The sequence below is a fragment of the Chelonoidis abingdonii genome, chromosome 21 (assembly GCF_003597395.2).
Source record: "Chelonoidis abingdonii isolate Lonesome George chromosome 21, CheloAbing_2.0, whole genome shotgun sequence".
Classification (NCBI taxonomy): Eukaryota; Metazoa; Chordata; order Testudines; family Testudinidae; genus Chelonoidis; species Chelonoidis abingdonii.
In genome coordinates, this window is record NC_133789.1 from 14,405,037 (window position 1) to 14,426,051 (window position 21,015).

General features: G+C 43.0%; 1 protein-coding gene across 1 annotated transcript in view; it reads left to right on the top strand.

The window, feature by feature from the left end:
* MYO1D (myosin ID) overlaps positions 1-21,015 on the top strand; it is a 351,948-nt gene that overhangs the window by 113,159 nt on the left and 217,774 nt on the right. Inside the window, exons 14-16 of the mRNA XM_075059626.1 lie at positions 2,348-2,480; positions 12,620-12,786; positions 19,832-20,039. Coding sequence (XP_074915727.1) covers positions 2,348-2,480; positions 12,620-12,786; positions 19,832-20,039 — 508 coding nt within the window. The remainder of the gene's footprint in view (positions 1-2,347; positions 2,481-12,619; positions 12,787-19,831; positions 20,040-21,015) is intronic.

Consider the following 21,015-nt stretch of genomic DNA (forward strand, 5'->3'; position numbering starts at 1 on the left):
TAAAATATTTAATTTTCGTAGATGCTATAAATAAATTATAAATTTATGGAGATACCCTGTCTCCTGGAACTGGAAGGGACCTTGAAAGGTCATTGAGTCCAGCCCCCTGCCTTCACTAGCAGGATCAAGTACTGATTTTTGCCCCAGATCCCTAAGTGGCCCCCTCAAGGATTTAACTCACAATCCTGTATTTAGCAGGCCAATGCTCAAACCACTAAGCTATTCCCCCCCGTTTTAACACCGTGCCTGTTTATTGTTAGATTAGAACGCATTTCATTATCACTCTAAGACGTGACTCCACCTTCTAGCTTTTTTCCAAACACGAGACAGAAATATTAATGAGCACTTCTGTTTTTTCTACCTCATTATTAACAACTGTATCATTCTTATCTAATAATAGACCTATACTACTGCTTGGATTTTTTTTGTTCCTGATTTTTTAAATATAATTTCTTACTGTCCTTGGCCCTACTAGCCACAGATTTTTTTCATTGGTACCTTTTCTTCCTTTACTACTAATCTGCATTTTATAATTTATTATTTATAGTCATTGCTCTCAGCTTCTCCTTTTCTGATTTTATGAGTATTTTAATAGAATTTTTTAACTGAAGAAGCCTTTCATATCTGGAATTGAGTGTTCTAACACCTAAGTCAGCAGTTGTCTAAGAATACTTTGTTTGCTCAACTATTTTTTTGTTTTTCTACCCACAGTTTTTCTTGTTTTCAAGCTCTTGAGAGATTGGCCCTTTTTACAGTGTCAAATGTATATCACTGGTTTGGGCTGTATTCTGTTGGCACATGAATGTAACCCGTCATTCCATATAGCAACAACTAATCTTTACTTAAGTCATCTTTATCCATCAAAAGAGGTTATAATATAGATGAGTGTAATACTACTTGTGCTAGAAAATTATCTATAATTCTTAAAAACTCCTTTACTAGTGGCAGCATGAGACCTGCAGCATGTGTCCCTCTGACTGAAATCCTTCAGGATAATGCTGCTTTTCTTTCTACACATTATAGATGTATATTTTAATGAATTGTTCATCTTGTTCTCTGTCCTATTCATCTATTATAGACCCCAGACCAATACTCCATGTTGTGACTTATGGGTTGATACTGTACATTGATTCATAAGCATTCTAGGTCTCTCACTTGTGAAGTGTCTTTCTCTGAAGATGAGGGCTTCCCTTTTCTGCCCGCTCTGTTCTTCACAAATAGGTTGTATATAACGATTTTTAACTTACTGATCATGTGACTCCTCTGACATTTCAGTAATACCAATTATGTCAATTTTTACCCATAAACAAGCATTTCTAATTTCTCATAGCATCAATATATAGATGGTTAAATAATTTTATATTTGCGTCCCTTAGCTTCTTGATTCTTTATATTCATGATACCTTGAGTATGACTTGTTTATATTTGTAATAGTTACTCTTTAATAGCTTCTCCTTTTGTTGCTAGTTTAATGCCCAGCCAACTAGTCAAGCTAATCTGTCACCAGGAGTGTTGCTTCTCCTGCTGGGGTGGAGGCTTTCCAAACTGAACAGCTTCATCTCCCCAAAGAAGGGGCCCAGTGTTCCACGAACCCAAACTCTCTACTTTATTCCACTTACGCAGCAGCAGTTTACATCCATTATCTTCTGTTTATCTTGTCTTCCTTGTGAGGCAGAAAATCTCTCTCCAAGACAACCGCCTGTACTTTCCTCTCCCACAACTCCCTTCTGTAGTGCCCCCAATGGATTGGCTATGGATCAGTCTTATTAAAGGCATGAATTAAACTGTGACTTTCTTTGTACCCTATATTTCTGATTGAGTAATGTAGGTTAAAGTTTAAAATTGGTTTGAATTGGTTTTGGCTTTATTTTTAATAAAAGTATCACTTGTGCAGATATATTAGTTTGGGATAAAATACTGTGCATCTTAAAGGGAGGGATAGATTATGTGGTGTTTCATATTAATTTCTTAGGCTACTGATCTTAATTGTGGGCCCTCTTTTATGCACGTATTTATGCTGGCTAGACTAATGACTATTAAGAGGCAATCTCTCAAAACCACTTTCAATTCTACCATTATCTCGCTAGGAGAGTGTGTGCTTGCCATACTACCAGTGTATTCAGTAATAATCTTGTACCGTAAATTAATTACCTAATAAACAGTAGAGTTTTGTAGCACCAAACTGATGTATTGGCTTAGCCAATCTGTCAGAAGAACTGGGATTGCCATCAGTCTCTGACCGAGAAATTGTCTAATTTAGAGCACAGTAAAATTAGTTACTGCCACTGACACCTTGTTTGTATCTTCATAAGTAAACAAACTGCTTCCTCTAACTCTGGCCTTGTAGCTCCAATCCTGTGTTGAAGATGATGTGGCCTGAAGGTAAATTGAGTATCACAGAAGTGACCAAGCGACCCTTGACTGCTGCTACCCTTTTTAAGAACTCCATGATTGCACTAGTAGACAACCTGGCATCTAAGGTAATAATCTGACTGTCTCAAAATCAGTTCTGACTACGGATTATAGAGATGTGGATTCTCTCTGGAGTGTGTCTATGCACTTCCTGGTTTAGAGTTCCAAGTTTATCTGCCGTTATTTTTGCCTCCAGTTGAAGTCCCGTTATTGAGGACACCAGTCATAAGTAGTTTTCATTACACTATGCAAATACTCCTTCCCTTTAGCAAATCTCTTGAAGTTTGTAGAGTGTGATGCTGAGACGTAGCCTCTTTTTTTAATTTGTCTTTCAATACAAGGCGTGACTTGTGTGGAAGCAACGTGGGAAAAGGGGAGGTGATTCTTACTCAGGGCCAGCTCCAGCGTTTTTGCTGCCCTAAACGGCAAAAAAAGAAAAAAAACTGTGATCGGCAGCGGTTCGTCTGTGGTAATTCAGCGGCAGGTCCTTCCCTCCGAGAGGAACCCGCCATCAAAGAGCCGGACGTGCCACCCCCTTACAGGGGCGCCCCAGGCACGGGCTTGCTGCCTTTGCCTGGAGCCAGCCCAGTTGTTACGTGAAATGTAGTTGGATTGGAAAATGCAGCCCTAGGTAGAGACATTTAGGGCTTGTGGCGGAAGTCAGAATGAGGACACTGCAGTGCAGCGCACTTGAGCAGCAGGATAATGTTGAGTTGTGTGGTTAAGAGAGCATTTAGAATTTATAGGTGTCTGGCAATTACTGATACCAGATTTATAGTATATTGATAGGAATAGTGAAGGATGACTGTTGTCAAATAAGGGGACACGTGACCTTGGAAGCAGCTAAAATATGTTAACATACTTAGAATACTGGAAGATGGAGTCTAACTTTTAGGTTATCCTTTGAAATCCATTCCAAGTCAAAATTCATTAGTCTTTGAAAGCTAAAGTATGGTGTCCAGAATTGGACACGGTACTCAGCCGAGGCCTCACCAGTACTGAATAGAACAGTTACCTCCTGTGTCTTATGTATGACACTCCTGTTAATACACCTCAGAATTGTACCCTTTTTTTTCAACTGCATCACATGGTTCACTCATATTCAATTTGTGATCCACTATAACCCCCAGATCCTTTTCAGCAGTACTTCTGAGTATCTCGTTGTTTCCATTTTGTAATTATGCATTTGACTTTTCCTTCCTAAGTGAAGTACTTTGCGCTTTATTGAATTTCATCTTGTTGCATTCAGACCAATTCTCTAATTTGTCAAGGTTGTTTTGAATTCTAATCCTGTCCTCCAAAGTGCTTACAACCCCTCCCAGCTTGTTGGCTGCAAATTTTATAAGTACACTCTCCACTCCATTATCCAGGTCATTAATAAAAATATTGAATAGTACTGGACCCAGGCCTGCCCTCCATGGGACACCACTGGATACCCTTTCCTGGTTTGATAGTGAAACATTGATAACTACTCTTTGAGTGTGGATTTTCAACTAGCTATAATTTATAGTAATGTCATCGGACCACATTTCACTTGTTTGTTTGAGAATGTTGTGGGCCTGTTCATTTTAATCCTACTAAGATCATATTAGGTTAGTTTTTAGGAATGTCTCTGTGGCTTTATTAGCCTTTGAAACACATGATAGCCCCACTCCCCACCAATAAAAATGGTTACACAACTAGAACGCAACAATTAAAATACGATTCCTTAACAAGTCAGTTTGAGAACTGTGAAGTACCTTTGAGTCTGACTCTCAGGAGCCTATTAACAGTCCAAATTGCTGCTGCAAGAGTTTATTCCATCACTCTAGGCCTTCCTTATTATGGAAAAGGCTGGTCATAAAACTTAGCAGGGTCAAGATAGTCTTTGTTCCATGTTGCACAGCAAGCAGCCCTCCTGGGACTGACTAATGGTTTTCAGTTGTATCGCCTACTTGGATTTATTTGTTGCACTATATTTCAGTTTAAAATTTTTTTTTGGCTTCTCTATTTACCTTTGCTTGGTGAAGACTTAAACTGAAAGAATTACAGGATACAATCCATATCTAAGTGCTGTTGTACTATACCTTAATTAAATATTCAAGAGTCTTTGTTCCAGACCTTTCTTTTTAAACAGCTTTGGATTCTATATTATACCTGTCTTGTGCAAGCATTAACCTTGTTTGTTTGCTAGGAATAGCCTGTGTACTTTTTATTAGTCCCAAGTGGATTTGTATGGAGAGCTTTGCATAGATTTAGCTGAATCATCTAAGGGCTTGTCCCCACACTGGGATAATATGCTTTCCAGGGGTGTGATTTCTAAACACAGGACATGTTTAGTCTTGAGAAAATGTTAAGCGCTGTTCTAGAAGATGGTGATCAATTGTTCTGCATGCTCTCTGGAGGTAGGAGAAGTAGTACTGCAGTGGACTTAATTCGTAGCAAGGAATACTTAGGCTAGATGTTAGGAAACCCTTTCTAACTATTATAAGGGTAGTTAAGCTCTGGAATAGACTTCTAAGGGAAGTTGTGGAATTGTCGTCACTGGAGGTTTTTAAGAATAGGTTGGACAAACAGCTGTCAGGGATGGTCTAGTTCTTTGAGTGCTTGCTCATGTCTATTCCATTGTAGGTGTGCACACACCCACGTGCACGGCTGTCAAACTTTTGCCTTAGCGGTACCCGTAGGGCCGGTTGTGGCACCTTCTGGAGTGCTGCACTCATGATGCGGTATATCAGGCGTCGCCGGCCCTGCACCTTCTCAGTTCCTTCTTACCGCCCATGGTGGTCAGTAAGAGCACCTGTGTCCCTTGCTTTGCAAGTGGTCAGCGGTTTCTCGTCTAGCTTACCCTTGTGCTTTACCCGTAAATAGTTTAATCGTTATTAGTTCTTATGTACCCGTTAAGTGTTAGTTAAAGTCCCAGCGGGGACTTTGCCCCCGGCGGGGCATGCTCTGGTCTTTGAGTTTCAAGCCCTGCTCTTTGTGTAACAGGCCTATCCCTGTTAGTGACCCTCAAGAGAGTTTTCTGCAGTGCCTCGTGGAAACCCATATGAAGAAATGTTGTCGCATCTGCCAGAACTTTTTGTCTGTGGATGCAAAGAGAATGGCTCTCCTGATGCAGGCTGTCCTGTGCCCCACTTCGGAGCTGGCTCAGGTTAGCTATTTGGATGTGTATGTGTGTTTCTCTGTGTGCTGCCCCAGCTCTGCACAGACAGCACAGCAGATCTTCGAGCGAACCGCCTAATGACAACAAGATTCGTAAAGGTACGAAGGCACCAGGCCAGGTTTACTGTCGGCAAAGCACGGTAATAGCACCTGACAGGCTCTGCGAGGATACTAAGACATGTATGCCCATGACAATGGACATAGCTCAGGGAATGGCAGGACTTTGTCATTTCCCTCCTTGGCTGGACAAAGATACTCCCTGTGAGATGCATCTTTATACCCTGATACAAAAGAAGTTAGTACTGCCTCTTACATAGTTATCCTTGAGGAATGTTTTTGTACCATCCTTGATATCGGGATGTATTTGCGTCAGTATGTGACTAGCGCTTCTTAGGAATGTGTATGTTTGCAATATCAGCCCTGTTCTTGCCAGATTCTGTGAGCAGGTCCTGCCTCATGCCAGGTCTCTGATTCAAGGGCTTATGTCTCAGGTTCTCTTCCTACTACAGCGGCGCGGCCCATAGCGCACCTCCGGCACCGGGATCCTCCTGGCACTGATCCCTGTCGCCAGTGCCAAAGAAAAAGACTAAGAAAGTGGCACTGAACAAGCCTGATCAAGGGGCTCTGGGCAAACGACCCTGCTCGGGCCTTACACCTACTCTGGACCCACTAAAGGGCTTGGCCTTGGGGAGTTGTCCCCCCGCTCTCCCCTAAAGGGACCTGCCACTGACTCCGGGGAGCGGTGAAGGGCCTAGACCAATGGTGCAGTCGATCCCCTCCAAGGCCCCGGTGCCTGCAGAGCTGAGAGCGCCTCTGCCACAGCTGACACTGCATGCAGCTATGGAATTAGCTAAGGCTTCCCGCGAGGGCAATCTCCCCGGCAAGGCCTTGCACAGAACAGGCTAGTGCCTCTGGAGCCAGGACAGAGCCCTAAATCGCTATGTTCTTGGTCTCCACATCAATCCAGGTCTCAGGCTCGCGACTACCAAGTCATAGGCACCGCACTTCTGATCCCCGTCGTGGCGCCGAAGCTCGCCCAGGCGTCATCTATCTTCCTGGCACCAGTCTTTGCCATGCCTTCGGTCGCCGTTGCCAAGACCTCAAGGGCATTCCCCCACGTGGCACCGCTCCCTTTACCCCTGGCACTGATTGGACCATTCCCAGCACTGATCTCCAGCAGTGACAGTGAGCTGACATTCAAACCTCCACAGCCCTGCCCTAGTCGCTGGAGGGTGACGACTTCTCAGGATCGGAGGCACAATTCAGCCCCTCACCCAGGCAACGTAATTGGGCTCTGGAGGGTGCATCCGCGGTATCAGTGCCAATCTGGCCGCAGAGCCAGTGGCCGACCTAATAGTCTTATTGGCATGCATGGGGTGTTCCCGTCATGCTGGTGCCCCACTCCCTCCAGCCCTCAGTCGCAGAGTCAGACAGGCCAAAGGCGACGCCCTGACTATCGAAGGCACCATGTATGCCTTCCTGCCCGTTCCGTTAATCCAGAGTCTTGTTCAAGGTGAAACAAGACAGAGCGACAGTCATTCTCTTGGCTCTGGCATGACCTAGGCAGCCCTCGTTTGCCAAGCTCATGAGTCTTTCATCAGGCACTTCGTTGCAGCTACCTCTTCGGCTAGATCTGCTGTCCCGGAACCACGTGAATCTGCTGCATCCAAACCTGGCGCTTCACTTGACAGCCTGGTTTCTGCATGGCTGAGCAGGGAAGAATGGCAGTGTTCTGCTCATGTCCAGCAGGTCGTGCTGGGCAGCAGGAAACCCTCCACAAGGGCTACCTACGTGGCGAAGTGAAAGCTGTTCATGTGTTGGGCCTTAGATCTCTGCATCTGGGTGGAAGAGGCCCCCCACAGGACATCCTGGCCTATTTGCTGCACCTTAAGCTTCAGGGCCTGGGACTGTCCTTTGTCACGGTGAAACTGGCAGCCATTTCAGCTTTCCATCCTCTGTTTCATGGTAAATCGATCTTCCCCCATCTCATGAAGTTCCTGAAAGGTCTGGAACACCTTTACCCTCTTGTCTGGGATCCGGTCCCTGCTTGAGACCTGAAGCTTGTGTTGTCCAGGCTCATGGGGCCCCCCTTTGAGCCCCTGGCTTCCTGCACGCTACTGCTCCTCTCCTGGGGGGGTCTCCTTTTTGGTTGCTGTAACTGCAGCCCTTAGGGTGTCCGAGATCAGGGCACTCACGTTAGAGCTGCCTTACACGATCTTCTATGAGGACAAAATCCAGCTGCATCCACACCCAGTTTTTCTGTCCAAGGTCATCTCCCAGTTCCATACTGTCAGGACATATACCTGCTGGTCTTCTGCCTGAAACCTCATACTACGGATGAGGAATGCAGGCTGCATATTCTGAATGTCTGGTGGGCACTAGCCTTCTATACAGAGGATGAAGCCGTTCTGTAAGTCTACACAACTGTGTGTTGCTGTTACGGACTGGATGAAGGGTCGCCCAGTGTCTACCCAGAGAATCTTGTCCTGGATCACGGTGTGCATCTGCTATTGCTGTGAGCTGGTGAAGGTGACCCCACCAGTGATTGTGATGGCTCACTCGACTAGGGCGCAGGTGTCATCAGCGGCCTTTCTCGCTCAGGTGCCGATTCAGGAAATTTGTCATGCCGCCACTTGGTTGTCGGTCCATACATTTTCCTTGCACTATTCGCTGATCCAGCAGGCTCACACTGATGCTGGTTTCGGCAGAGCAGTACTTCAATCTGCAAGACTGAGAACGCGGAGCCCGCCTCCGAAGATTCTACCTGTGGGTTACCTACAATGGAACTGACATGAGCAAGCACTGGAAGAAGAAGAAAAAGCGTTTACCTAGCTTTTGTAACTATTCAACACATCTTGAAGAACAGTTACAAAAGGTAAGTAACTGTTTTACTTGGTCCTGCCTCAGTGCAGGAGGCTGGACTTGATGACTTCTTGAGGTGTTAAAAATCAGGTCCTGCATCAGAGGCAGTCTTCTGGCATCCTAATGAGTGCAGCTGGCCTGTAATAGGCTGCCTGATTGGTTTCCCCACCAGATTGGTTGGAAAAGTCAGCAGACTGGCTCTTCAACCTAGCAGTAGAAGCAGGTCAGCAGCTGCTGAAAGCATTTCTGATGGCTTCTGCATGTTCCCTGCCCTGGCCCCTCACTGTAGGTAAGCCAGTCCCAACCCTCGACTTGGATTCCTTACTTCTGACTGTGATCCTTGGTTCTGGCAGCTGGTCTCTGATTCTGGCTCTGAGGCATGACTCCCCATGTCTTGGTCACTGATATGAGGACCTTTCAAGCCCTACATTTCTATGATTCTATGAAACTGTGGCTCTGCAAGTACAGAAGGGACATGTCTGTTGATTCAAGGTTTCGGACAAGATGATCCTTGAACATAGTAACACCTCGGTTGGTAACATAAATCTTACCAAATTTTCTGCTGCTGCTGAATAGTCGGATTATTGTTGGTCACAAGATATGGTCATATGAGACCATTACTTTGATCTGAATACGGAATGTATTCTGTGCAGTAATATACTGGCTAGAGCTCTCTAACCTTAGAGGTACTTGAACTGTGTGGTTCATATACTGGTGGTGCATAGGATTCAGCTCCAGCCAGGGGAACTGCCACTAGAGGCTGGCACGACAAGTTCTGATCTGGGGAAAGTCAATTCTGTGAGCCATTGACTTAAATCTTTAAACCTTGGCTTCAGTTCATAAATTGCCACTTTTCTGACTTAAAGATGCTTCCTCCAGTGCTATGGTTTGAAAGGTCTGCAGGCACTATTGTGGTTGAAATAGTCCTGGGCTTCATAAGAAAAGCACCTTGTTGCATTCCATCACATGGCTTGCTGCCTAAGTGGCACTCTTCACTCAAACTAGTGATTAGAGGACAAAAAAAGGAAGGAAGAAAAAGAAAACCAACCTGAACAACAATGAACAGAAAACCAGAGACACTTTTAGGAACCATTTAATTCTTCACCCAAAGAGTAATTGCTAATTGTGACAAATAACAGACAGTTTTCTTGTAGCAGTGATGCTGGTGTCATATAAGAAATTAGCTACTGCCAAGAAAAAAATAAAAACATTACTGAATGGGCAAAAGCGTATTCAAGTAAATTACGCTTGTTAGTAATTACTTACCTTGTATGATTTTGGAATATGGTCATTTTAGAGACACAACCTGTATCAATTCAAGCAAAACTCTAATACGGTGGTTCTCAAACTTTTGTACTGGTGAACCCTTTCGCATAGCAAGTCTGAGTGCAACCTCCCCCCTTAAATTAAAACCACTTTTTTATCTATTTAACACATTATAAATGCAGGAGGCAAAGTGGATTTGGGGTGGAGGCTGAGAGCTCACGACCCCACCATGTGATAACCTCGCAAACCCCGAGGGGTCCCGACCCCCAGTTTGAGAACGCATGCTCTAATAGATATTAGAACTTTCTAATATGCTTAAATGGACACTCTTTTTCAAAGATGAGTTTAATTGTTCCACAGATATTCTAGTTGAATCCTGTTTCTTTTTCTTAATCAGAACTGGAATTCTGAAATTTTTGGGAGGAAAGAGGAGGACTTGTGGCTTAAACACAGGGCTTGAAGCCAGGTGTCCAGACAACAGAAGAGTAAGCATGGGAAGAATAGACAATTTGGTTTCATTAGTGGCTTTGCAAGTCAGTCAATTTCTCTGTGGCTTAGTTTTCCCGTTTGTAAAATGGGTGTGGCAGACTGCTCAGTGGCAATGGGGTTTAATTCATTGTTTATAAAGTGCTTTTTGAGTATCAGATGGCAGTTGGTATAGGAATAAGTATGTTAGAAGTGTTTATCATGTACTATGCAAGAACTATCTGTAAACACTGAGTTAATTTTAACAGAAAATTCTATCAAATCTACCATGGTACATAAGACACACAATCAATTTCATTTTTCCCAATTGTAAAACATACCTTTTAAAACCTCACACCAACCTTTCCTAAAAGTATGCTGGTTGGATAGCTAAGACTCCTAATTCAAAAGGGTGTTGAGGTCTGCATGTTTGCTTAGTTTGTTGAGATTCAATGAAATATATTTTTGAAGCACATTGAATCTAAGTGATGGCTCTTCTTATTATGGCAGATTAAATACTTAATCTACTATCTCCTTCCAAACTTGTACTAAGAGTCCAGGGACAGAAACATAGAATTGTTAAACATACTTTTATTGCACTGGAAAAAGGGAAATGAAAGATATGGAGAGGTGTCTTCAAATGCATCTTTTTAAAATGTCTATAGGCTGATTTATATACCTGCCACATAAAGGTGTGTGCTTGACAAATGTTATGTTCCTATGATTTCCTCTTGAGCATTTGGTCTTGTTTGACAGATCACTTGGGTTCTTCCTGTTAAAAACACTAGCACTTGTTCTGCTCTGGCTGACATTACGATGAATGATGAGCTATTCTGGGGCTGACTGCTCTTTTGAGACCCCTCCTTTCATCCAGCCTCTCCGTCTGATTTTTTCCCCTCCTCTCCACTCCTTGCTTTCCCTTGAATTCACTTTGACAGGCTTCCTCTCCAGTATGTTTATAATTCCATCACTGTGACTAATCTAGCACAAATGTTTCCCTTATGTATCTTTTTCGGAGTGTCTAAGCATGTCTCGGGTAGTTAGCTGCAAACCGTAGAGGAGACACTTTCTTCATTTCTTCACTTCTAGTTTTGAAACTTTCATACAGAGAAAGGCTGATCCAGTGGTTAGAGTGCTAGGACTTGAGGTTGTTTCAATTCCCTGCTCTGATGCAGACTACCTGTGTAAACTGGGCACGTCACTTTAGTGTCTTTGTGCCTCAGTTTTCCATCTGTAAAACAGAATAGTTCCTCCCCACTTCACAGAGGAAAAATGCATTAAAGACAGTGTGCGGTCTCAGATACCACAGCAATGGTACCAGATATGTACCCCTATAAAAATCAAGTTGGCAGTAATGTTAATGTTGAAGTATCCATTGCAGTTTACCCCAGTGTCACGGACTCACAGATCGTGCCCACACTTGGCCCTGTGCGGTCCGTGGGGGGTGCCCCTTTCAGTGAGACAGCCCTTCTCGGGGGTCCACTCTCTCTCGGGGTCAGGCCCCTCCACCTCCTGGAGCCGCAGCTCTCTGAGCCTCAGCACGTCTGTCGCTGCCGTGGGCCCCCTCCGGGAGTCCACGCACTCTGGACCCCCTCGGCCACTTCACCCCAAAGGGGCTGATGCAACCCTGTTCTCTAGACCGGAGTGACTCTCAGCCAGCATAAAACAGGAGGGTTTATTGAGAGCTGAACACAGCACAGGAAACTCTCAGGGCCTCAGGCCTGGCCTCTCACAATAACAGCACATCCCAGTCTCCCTGCATCCAGGTGGGCTCTGCCTGCTTCCCCTCGCCAGCCCGAGCCCGTCTTGCTTCCCCGCTGGGTCTCTGATATCTCTGTATACTGCCTGAATGGCATATATGGACCTGAGCTAGAACTGACCAAGGGTGTTTGAGATGTGGTCCAATCAGGTTATGGGTAAGCCAGGCTTAGGGCCTATTAGAGAAAAGTTATGGCTGTGCAAGGTGACCCCCTGACATGTGAATGGTGAAGCAGCCTCATCTGGCAGGGCTCATGGTTGCAACTATAGTTGTGCTCCCCTGGGGAAATCTTTGAATGTGAGTGGTGAAACATAACTCTCTCCCCCTTGGGATAAAGCCCTCTGGAGTGCAGATGGTCCATTTGCACGTCTTTGGACCAGTTGGGGGAATCTGACCCCATACTTTTCAAGGACATGTCTTTGTTTCAGTGACTCATTATTGTACTGGGACCCCTTAATTTGTCTATACGTATTCCTTGCAAACATGTCCTCCCAGGTTACCTTATTATCCCAAATGCTCCTCAATAACAGTAGCTTTGTCTTGTTTCCTTTCTGTAACTGAAGAGAAAATGTCAGTTAATGTGTTCAAAGGCAAACTGTTTAGGGAATGCATACTTACTTTAATTGTGCATTCGTGTGTTTTATTTAGTAAATTGTATCCTTCACAAAGTTCTTAGCTCTATGTAAGTCATTGTTTGATTTGTCCCCGTAGGAGCCATATTATGTCCGATGCATTAAGCCCAATGAAAAGAAGTCATCACAGCTGTTTGATGAAGAACGCTGCAGGCATCAGGTGGAATACCTTGGACTTCTGGAGAATGTCAGGGTCCGAAGGGCAGGATTTGCCTACCGCCAAACATATGAAAAGTTTCTTCACAGGTGAGAAGGAAATTAGTGCATGATTTTTTTTTTTTTTTGAGATGTTTGCTGGCTTTCTAGGCTGTTGGTTGAGCTGCACAATCTAATGATCTACCTTCACTGTGATCTGTAAACATAGAATCCTTTAGTCTGGTGATCTTTAGTCATGAATGGTGTATGTATATTATTTCTTTTTTGAGCACACACTAGTGGCTTGGATAAAACACTGTTAGTCATAGAAAGGTGCTGGTTGTCTCAGCCTGATAAGGCAGCAGATGCATAGACTTGAGGAATGCATTCTTTATGGGCTACCATTTTCCACCCATTATAAACAGCAGGGTTGAAAGCCCCATGACCCCAGTTAGACTGGACCAGTGTTCTGTTACTGTCTTAGTATCGTTAGAGTTAATGGACAATGAAGATCCTTCACATGAAAATTAACCCTAGACACAGAATTAAATAGTGTCTTGTGTTTTTCTCTTCTAAATATTGTCATACATTTTTGGAGAAGTATGGAAAGTTTCCTTTCCTGGGGGAGAAAAGCACTTCCAAATATAGTGACATTACATGGGTCAGAAAGGAAACCTTTGGACTCAGTGAATTTATAAATAGAAGGTGAGAGATAGGAATGAGATGATATGACTTGAGCCCCTGAAAACATGATTTTTGATGCATGCTGCACTATGTTTTGAGTAGCTAGAAATGTTGCTTAAGCTAAGGGCTTGTTTTCACTACCAGAGAGATGGACACTGCTGCAATCGATGCAGTGAGTGTCGATTTAGCGGGTCTAATGAAGACCCGCTAAATCGACTGCAGAGCGCTCTCCAGTCGACCCCGATACTCCATCTCTCCAAGAAGAGTAAGGTAAGTCAATAGGAGAGCATCTCCCATTGATGCAATGCAGTGAAGGTACTGCGGTAGGTCGATGTAGGCTGTCTACTGCAGCTACGTAAATAACGTAACTGGAGTAGTGTAACTTAAGTCGATTTACCCTATTAGTGAAGACAAGCCCTAAGGTTTCTTACAGTGTTATGTAAAGTACTGTGCCTACCTAGAATTTCATCATCTTGCTGGTGGATCATTGAATTGGTTTTGGTTTTTGATTCATTTGTCCAGTAACTGAAGGATAATAAAAGGATATGGTTCAACAAATACTAGTTACTGTACTTCATTTTTGTCATGAACTGTAACTTTTCATCATCATATAAGTTTAAGGCTTGATTCTGCCCTCATTCACACACATGCACATTATCAGGAATCTATTAAAATCTGCTCTTATGATTGCACAAGAAGCTACTGTTTAGTGGATATGTGATAAGCTCTTGTATGTCTGAGAGCAAAATGAAGCTAATGGCTGGAAAATTAGATTAACGTATTGCAACTGGTATGACCTTTTAACCCCTTGTTGCATTGCTTAGCCGTAAAACACTCCAACACACTTGATATCTCACTTTATTAGCCGAAGCGAGAGAAACAATAATTAACATACTGTATCCTGACCTCCTTACTCTCTTTACTTAGAACTTGTATTCAGGAAAGCTCCCACTGCGGTCACAGTGAGTCTGATTATTTAAGAACTGAGTAGAGATCCTAGAACCTGGCCAAATATCACTTTACAGTAAAATAATATCATGCCTATTTAGATCCAGCCCATAGTCAATCTGTTTTCACTTGGTTTCACTGGCATCCTTAGGGGTAAAATGCATCTTGAAATCAATACATTGTCATTAAATGCTTGTGTGTTGCATTATTGGTTTTAGCATCTAAATGACCAAAAATCTTATGGCTTGGTATCTTTTGGGGAAGGTGGTGGCTGGGAAGCTTGGTTTCTTGAGGATATAATCGAACACTTTTCATTATTGTCATTCTCAGCTTTAATGCCACTTCTAAAGAAACATTAAGTGTGGCATGAAAATAACACTGGAAACCTCACCAACTGAATTGTGGTGGTAGAAATCTCTTGCTACGTGTTCAAACCCAGAGTTTATCTGCAAATATTATGTCTGAATTTCAAAAGACTTCCATTGAGGATTTTAGGTTTTAAAAAACAACCTTTCTTCTTTTAGTTTCCTTCTGTAGGTTAAAAATGAAGGGGAAAGAAAAAACAAAGGAGTGCAGAGGAGGATGTTTAATGTATGGATGACCTTGAAGGCTGTTGAGATCTTTAGGCATGGGGGAGGGGAAGAGCTGTTCTGTCAGGCAGCAGATTTATTCTGGGTCCTGCTTCATTATAATTAGCAGTAAGGTTTTGGGATTTTGACTTGCTAGGGGATCAGGGTCATGCTCTTTGCCTCAGGAAAGGAATTAGTGAGCTTGCACTGCAAGTGCTGCTGGAGAGATGGAAAGCCTGCAGCATTCTGACGATGTTAATGCTACCAGTTGTATTAAGAGAGAATGAGCATAAAACTGCCCTGCATTAAATTCATACCTCTAATGTTGTATAAATCTTGGAGCTCTTTTGTTGATGTAGCCTTGTCTCTTCTGGAGATTTTAATTTCTCTCCACCTCTTTCATAAAATCTTCCTCCACCTTGTTGTACAGGTTTTAGATTTGACATTTTATTCCTCTTGTCTGACCCCATCAGGTCTGCTTAATAAAAGGCGGATTTGCTCTGTCACCCTGATTGTCTCTTTCATCTAATGTGAAATGTCTCGAGGTGAAAGATTTTTCCATTTCATATCCCAGTAAATTAATTATAGCAGAAACATTTTTCCACTGGGAATAGAGAGCAGGGATCTGAAACCAAACGAAAGTGTTTTGGTATGTGTGTGTGTAAAATATTTATGTACTGCATATAGATTTATTTGAGAGTGAGAGCTCTGAGCCCTTCCAAATATAAATGCAAAAACTCTTCATCGTGAGACCGTAAAAGATTTTTTAAAAATGTCAGCTTTTTTATACTTTAGCATACTCTTAACCAAACAATCATGTTGTGCCTTCCATTACCCTCTGTCACTGATATACTGGGGCCTGCTTCGAACCATGTGCTACAGCAGGTTTTTTTGCTGTCAAGTGTGTTCAGCGGTTAATTTTAATAGAACAGTGACAGTATTGTATACATTTTGTATAGTGTTATTTTAGTCAGTGTTGTACTCTCTTTTTTGTTATAGAATGAACCCCAGCAACTTCAGATTAGACCCTATTTCCTATTTTAAAAAAAAAAAAAAGTTTTCTAAGGTTGTGACACCAGATTTGTGGTTGTCCATCTCACGTTTATTTTGGAATTAGCTTGCCAACTGAAAAAAAAGCTTAGAAAATTGGGATTGAATTTGGACTTCTCAGTTCATGGGGTTTTAAAGGGCAAATAGTAAACTGCTGGAATGTGTTTCCCTTTCGAAACACAAATATGGATAATTTGTATGGTGAATTGCCTGTTGCGTTATTGAATTAAGTCTGTAAAATCATATGCAGAAAAGTCATTGTTGCTCCCTTGGCGAAAAGCTATTCAGCATTCTCAATAGGCATACTGTATGGCAGAGCAGAGTCAGATCTGGTTATTTCCTGTTTGATTCATAGTTTGTTTAATGCTGAAACTGTTTTCTCCTGCTTTTCTTTGTTTGTTGTGGGGGAGTTTGGAAAACTGAGTAATAAATGCCTGATAAAGGTGTTAGTTCTTGGGCATCCCTACTCTGGTTGGATCAGCTTGTGGACAGGTTCCCCAGGGTGCAACCCAGAACTGGGGTACTGCTGAGCCCTCTGGCTTACTAAAAGCTGGGTCTCTCAACTGTGATGCTGGTATGGCTAAGCAACACGGAAACCTTTCCAGGTACTGACCTACGCAGACATCCACAGGCAGGGACACACGCAACTGCGTTAACATGAAGCTTTGCCAGCCGCTCATGAACCAAACAATAGAGAGGCTCCAGCCAATTCCTCAGACTGCCCAGCCTGACCCCAGAGCATACATCTTGCCCTGACCAGTGTAATGTTTTATTACCCAGTCTGCACTTTGCAAAAGAAAGAGGAAATGCACCAGCTTTTGTTATCTATCTCTGTGTGTCAAGGTTGCCCAAAGCATTTCAAACAAATATGCACCTGTTTTAAGGTAAAATATAAAATAGAATCTATTAACTACAGAAAGATAGATTTTAAGTGATTATAGTAATAAATGTACAGTAAAGTTAGTTACCTAAAGCATAAAAGTAAAATTGGAATCTTGAGTTCTATAACAGCAGGATTCGAATCAAAGCAGTGTGTCACCTTGGTAGATGATATAGTCCTGAATACACAGGCTTGATTGCTTCTTCCAGCCTGGGACCAAGCTCCCCTTTCAGTCTTTGTATCTGGAATTGTTACCAGATGTTGAGTGTGGTGGGAAGAAGAGGCCAGTGATGAATGTCACCTCCCTCTTTTTTGTTGTTTCTTTCAGCTTCCTGGAAAAACTTTGCTAGACATGAGTCAAGCATAGAAACATAGAATAATCAGGGTTAGACAGAGACCTCAGGAGGTCATCTAGTCACAGCCCTGCTCAAAGGCAAGGATCAACCCCAATAAATCATCCCAGCCAGCTTTGTCAGACTAGGCCTTAGAAAAACCTCTAAAGGATGGAGATTCACTACCTCCCTAGGTAACACCATGTCCAGTGCTTCACCACCTTCCTAGTGATAGTTTTCCTAATTATTTGCAACCTAACGTCCCAACTGCAACTGAGACCATTGCTCCTTGTTCTGTCATCTGCTAACCACTGAGAACAGCCTGAAGCTCATCTCTTAAGGTAGTTGAAGGCTGTATATCCCACCTCACTCTCTTCTTGCTGCAGACTAAACAATCCCAAGTTCGCTCACCTCTCCTTGTAAGTCATGTGTACCAGCACCCCAAATCATTTTTTTTGCCCTCCTGCTGGATCTCATCTCCAATTTTGTCCACTTCCTTTCTGTAGTGGGGGCTCAACTGGATGCAAGTACTTCAGATGTGGTCTCACAGTGCTGAAAAGAGGAGAATAATCACTCCCTTGATCTGCTGGCCATGCTCCTACTATGCCAATATGCCGTTAGCCTTCTTGGCAACAAGGGCACACTGCTGACTCAGATTGATCTTTTCATCCACTGTAATCCCCAGGTCCGTTTCTGCAGAACTGCTGCATAGCCACTCGGTCCCTGGTCTGTAGCAGTGCATGGGATTCTTCTGTCCTAAATGCAGGACTCTGCACGTGTCCTTAATGAACCTCATCAGATTTCTTTTGGCCTAATTCTCCAATTTGTATAGATCCCTCTGGACCCTATCCCTACCCTCCAGCATATTTACCACCCTCTACAGCTTAGTGTCATCTGCAAACTTGCTGAAGGTGCAATCCATCCCATCATCTGGATCATTAATAAACATGTTGAACAAAACCGACCACACGACCTAACCTCAACCTAGTTGGCACTCCGTTTGATACAGGCTGCCAACTAGACATCAAGCCGTTGATCACTACCCATTGAGCCCGATCTAGCCAGCTTTCTGTCCACCTTTTAGTCCATTCATCCAGTCCATACTTCTTTATCTTGCTGGTGAGAATACTGTAGGAGACGATATCAAAAGCTTTTCTAAAGTCAAGGTATATCACGTGCACCGCTTTCCCTATATCCACAGAGCCAGTCATCATAGAAGGCAATCAGGTTGGTCAGGCATGACTTGCCCTTGGTGAATCCACGCTGACTGTTCCTGATCACTTTCCTCTCCTCCAAGTGCTTCTAAATGGATTCCTTGAGGACCGTCTCCATGATTTTTCCAGGGACTGAGGTGAGGCTGACCTGTCTGTAGTTCCTTGGATTCTCCTTCTTCCCTTTTTTTAAAGAGGGGCACTATATTTGCCTTTTTTGAATCATCCGGGACCTCCCTCGTTCGCCATGAGTTTTCAAAGATAATGGCCAATGGCTCTGCAATCGTTTAAGCCAACTCCCTCAGCACCCTTGAATGCATTAGATCCGGCCCCATGGACTTGTGCATGTCCAGCTTTTCTGAATAGTCCCTTAACCTGTTCTTTCACCATTGAAGGCTGCTCATCTCCTCCCCATACTGTGCTGCCCAGTGCAGCAGTCTGGGAGTTGACCTTGTCTGTGAAGACTGAGGCAAAAAAAGCATTTGAGTACTTCAGCTTTTCCGCATCATCTGTCACTAGGTTGCCTCCCCCATTCAGTAAGTGTCCCACTCTTTCCTTGACCACCTTCTTGTTGCTAACATACCTGTTGAAAGCAGTCTCTGTTGTCTACGTGCTAGCTCTGAGAAGGTCTCCATTGCATACAGTTTCTAGGATAGTTGTTGTGAGTGTGGACTCCCTTTAATAGGCCATCAGCAGTTACTCCATTGTTGTACTTGAAGGGCTGGTTGTGGGTGTTCCCAACTTTACAGCATATTTCAGTAACACACACATAGCAAAACTTCATAACTTCCCATACAATGATAGCACATGCAATCCAACAGGACTTTAATGTTCGACAGATCAGGCTTTTTAAAATGATACCTCACAAGGCATACTTTGTACCAAACATATCATAATTATATCACCATGGTAAATATAGGGGTGCCAGGATACCGCTTTGGAGTGCAGAGTGCCACACAGCTGCCTGCTACTTTCTAGCATAATGAAACTAGTCTGGGAATGGTACAGAAATGATGGGCAAGGAGATGAGTGCAGGGTTTGTCCAGTTTTTCTGAATAAACATTAAGTACATAGCTCAATTTCAGTTGACTTCTGCAAAGAAGTAAGTTGAAATAAAGGTTTTGTTCTTAGCAAATGTTTAAAAACTGTTGAAATAGAAAGTCTGGAAATAACTTGAGTAGCAGATTTGCTCATCCTGCAAGGATCTATGAGTGGGCTCTGCCATGTTGCATCTGTTCTTATTGGGGTGACTGTGGTAGTTCTTAGAGGTATTCCACAAATCATCCATCCTTCAACTCTGCTGCTCACATTCCTTTTTGTACTTCTCATGGAATCGTCACATCCACAGAATATCTAAATTATTACAGCCATCAGCGAACAGAAATCTTAATCTCAAAGATAAACTCCACAATGTGTTTAAGGGTGGCCTTGGAGCACAGATGGGAAGTTGATGATGGATTTAATTTTTTTGTGTTAATCTAGGTACAAGATGGTCTCAGAATTTACTTGGCCAAACCATGACCTCTCTTCAGACAAAGAAGCTGTGAAGAAATTGATTGAGTGCTGTGGGTTTCAGCATGATGTAGCCTATGGGAAGACCAAGATTTTCATACGAACTCCACGGACACTCTTCACCTTGGAGGAACTGCATGCCAAGATGCTTGTTAGAATTGTCCTCTTCCTACAGAAGGTAAAGTTAGCTTTAGTGCACTGATAAACCTCATCTTAGTGTTCATAAAATACCATCTCTCCTTATCAAGCCTTCTCAAGGTAATCTCACACAGGTGATGAGTCTGCACAAAGCTTTAACAGAATTGCAGTTTACTTGATTTTTGAAAAGCTCTATTCAGCTCTTTCTATACTTTTTCTACATAAAATGTTGAGCTAGAGTCCAGTGAGACCTGATATGTTATAATATGTGGCTCTGTTGAACCTATAAACATGCTATATACCCTTGCAAAATGTAAGGTCTTCTACAAAAGTAGGTCTTTTTGAGACCTAGAGAATATTTATGCGTAAAATAAAGCACTTTGCCCAGAGGTTCACATAGGACATGTGCTTTGACTCGGCGGTGTGTTTATCCTTGGGATAAATAATTTTGACATTCTGTTACTACTAAGTCAAAGCAGAATGGCTCTGGATATACAGGGCACTGCACTGGCATGGTCTAAGCAAAGAGGAACAGCCAGAGATACATGATACTCTTGCTTATGGAAGATGTTCCTCTAAGTAATAGAAATTTTTAATCTTTTTCTTAAAAGATTTATTTGTCTACTGAATTCTTTTCAGGAGTTTCTGGAACAGTTTCTGTTGGAGTAATCTGGCTTTGTAACATAGGCAATGTGAAATACAAAAAAGAGCTCCACTGCTTTATGGAAGATCTGGGTTGCAGTCACAGTCCTGGTTTCCTGCATCCCAGATGACCATGTGCTGACACATATATGGCACACTTCTCCGATGGCTAGCAGGGCCATTCAATTTTAGTGGGAAAAAAATTTCTTCCTACTTGAAAGTTCCCTGTCTCTGGCCTGGTCTACACTAGTCTGTTATTTCAGAATTAGCTGAGTTAATTCAGGGAAAAAAAAAAAGGTTCCGTCCACATGACCAAACCAGCTTTTTTGATTTAAAGGGCTCTTTAAATCGATTTCTGTACTCCACCTCGGCAA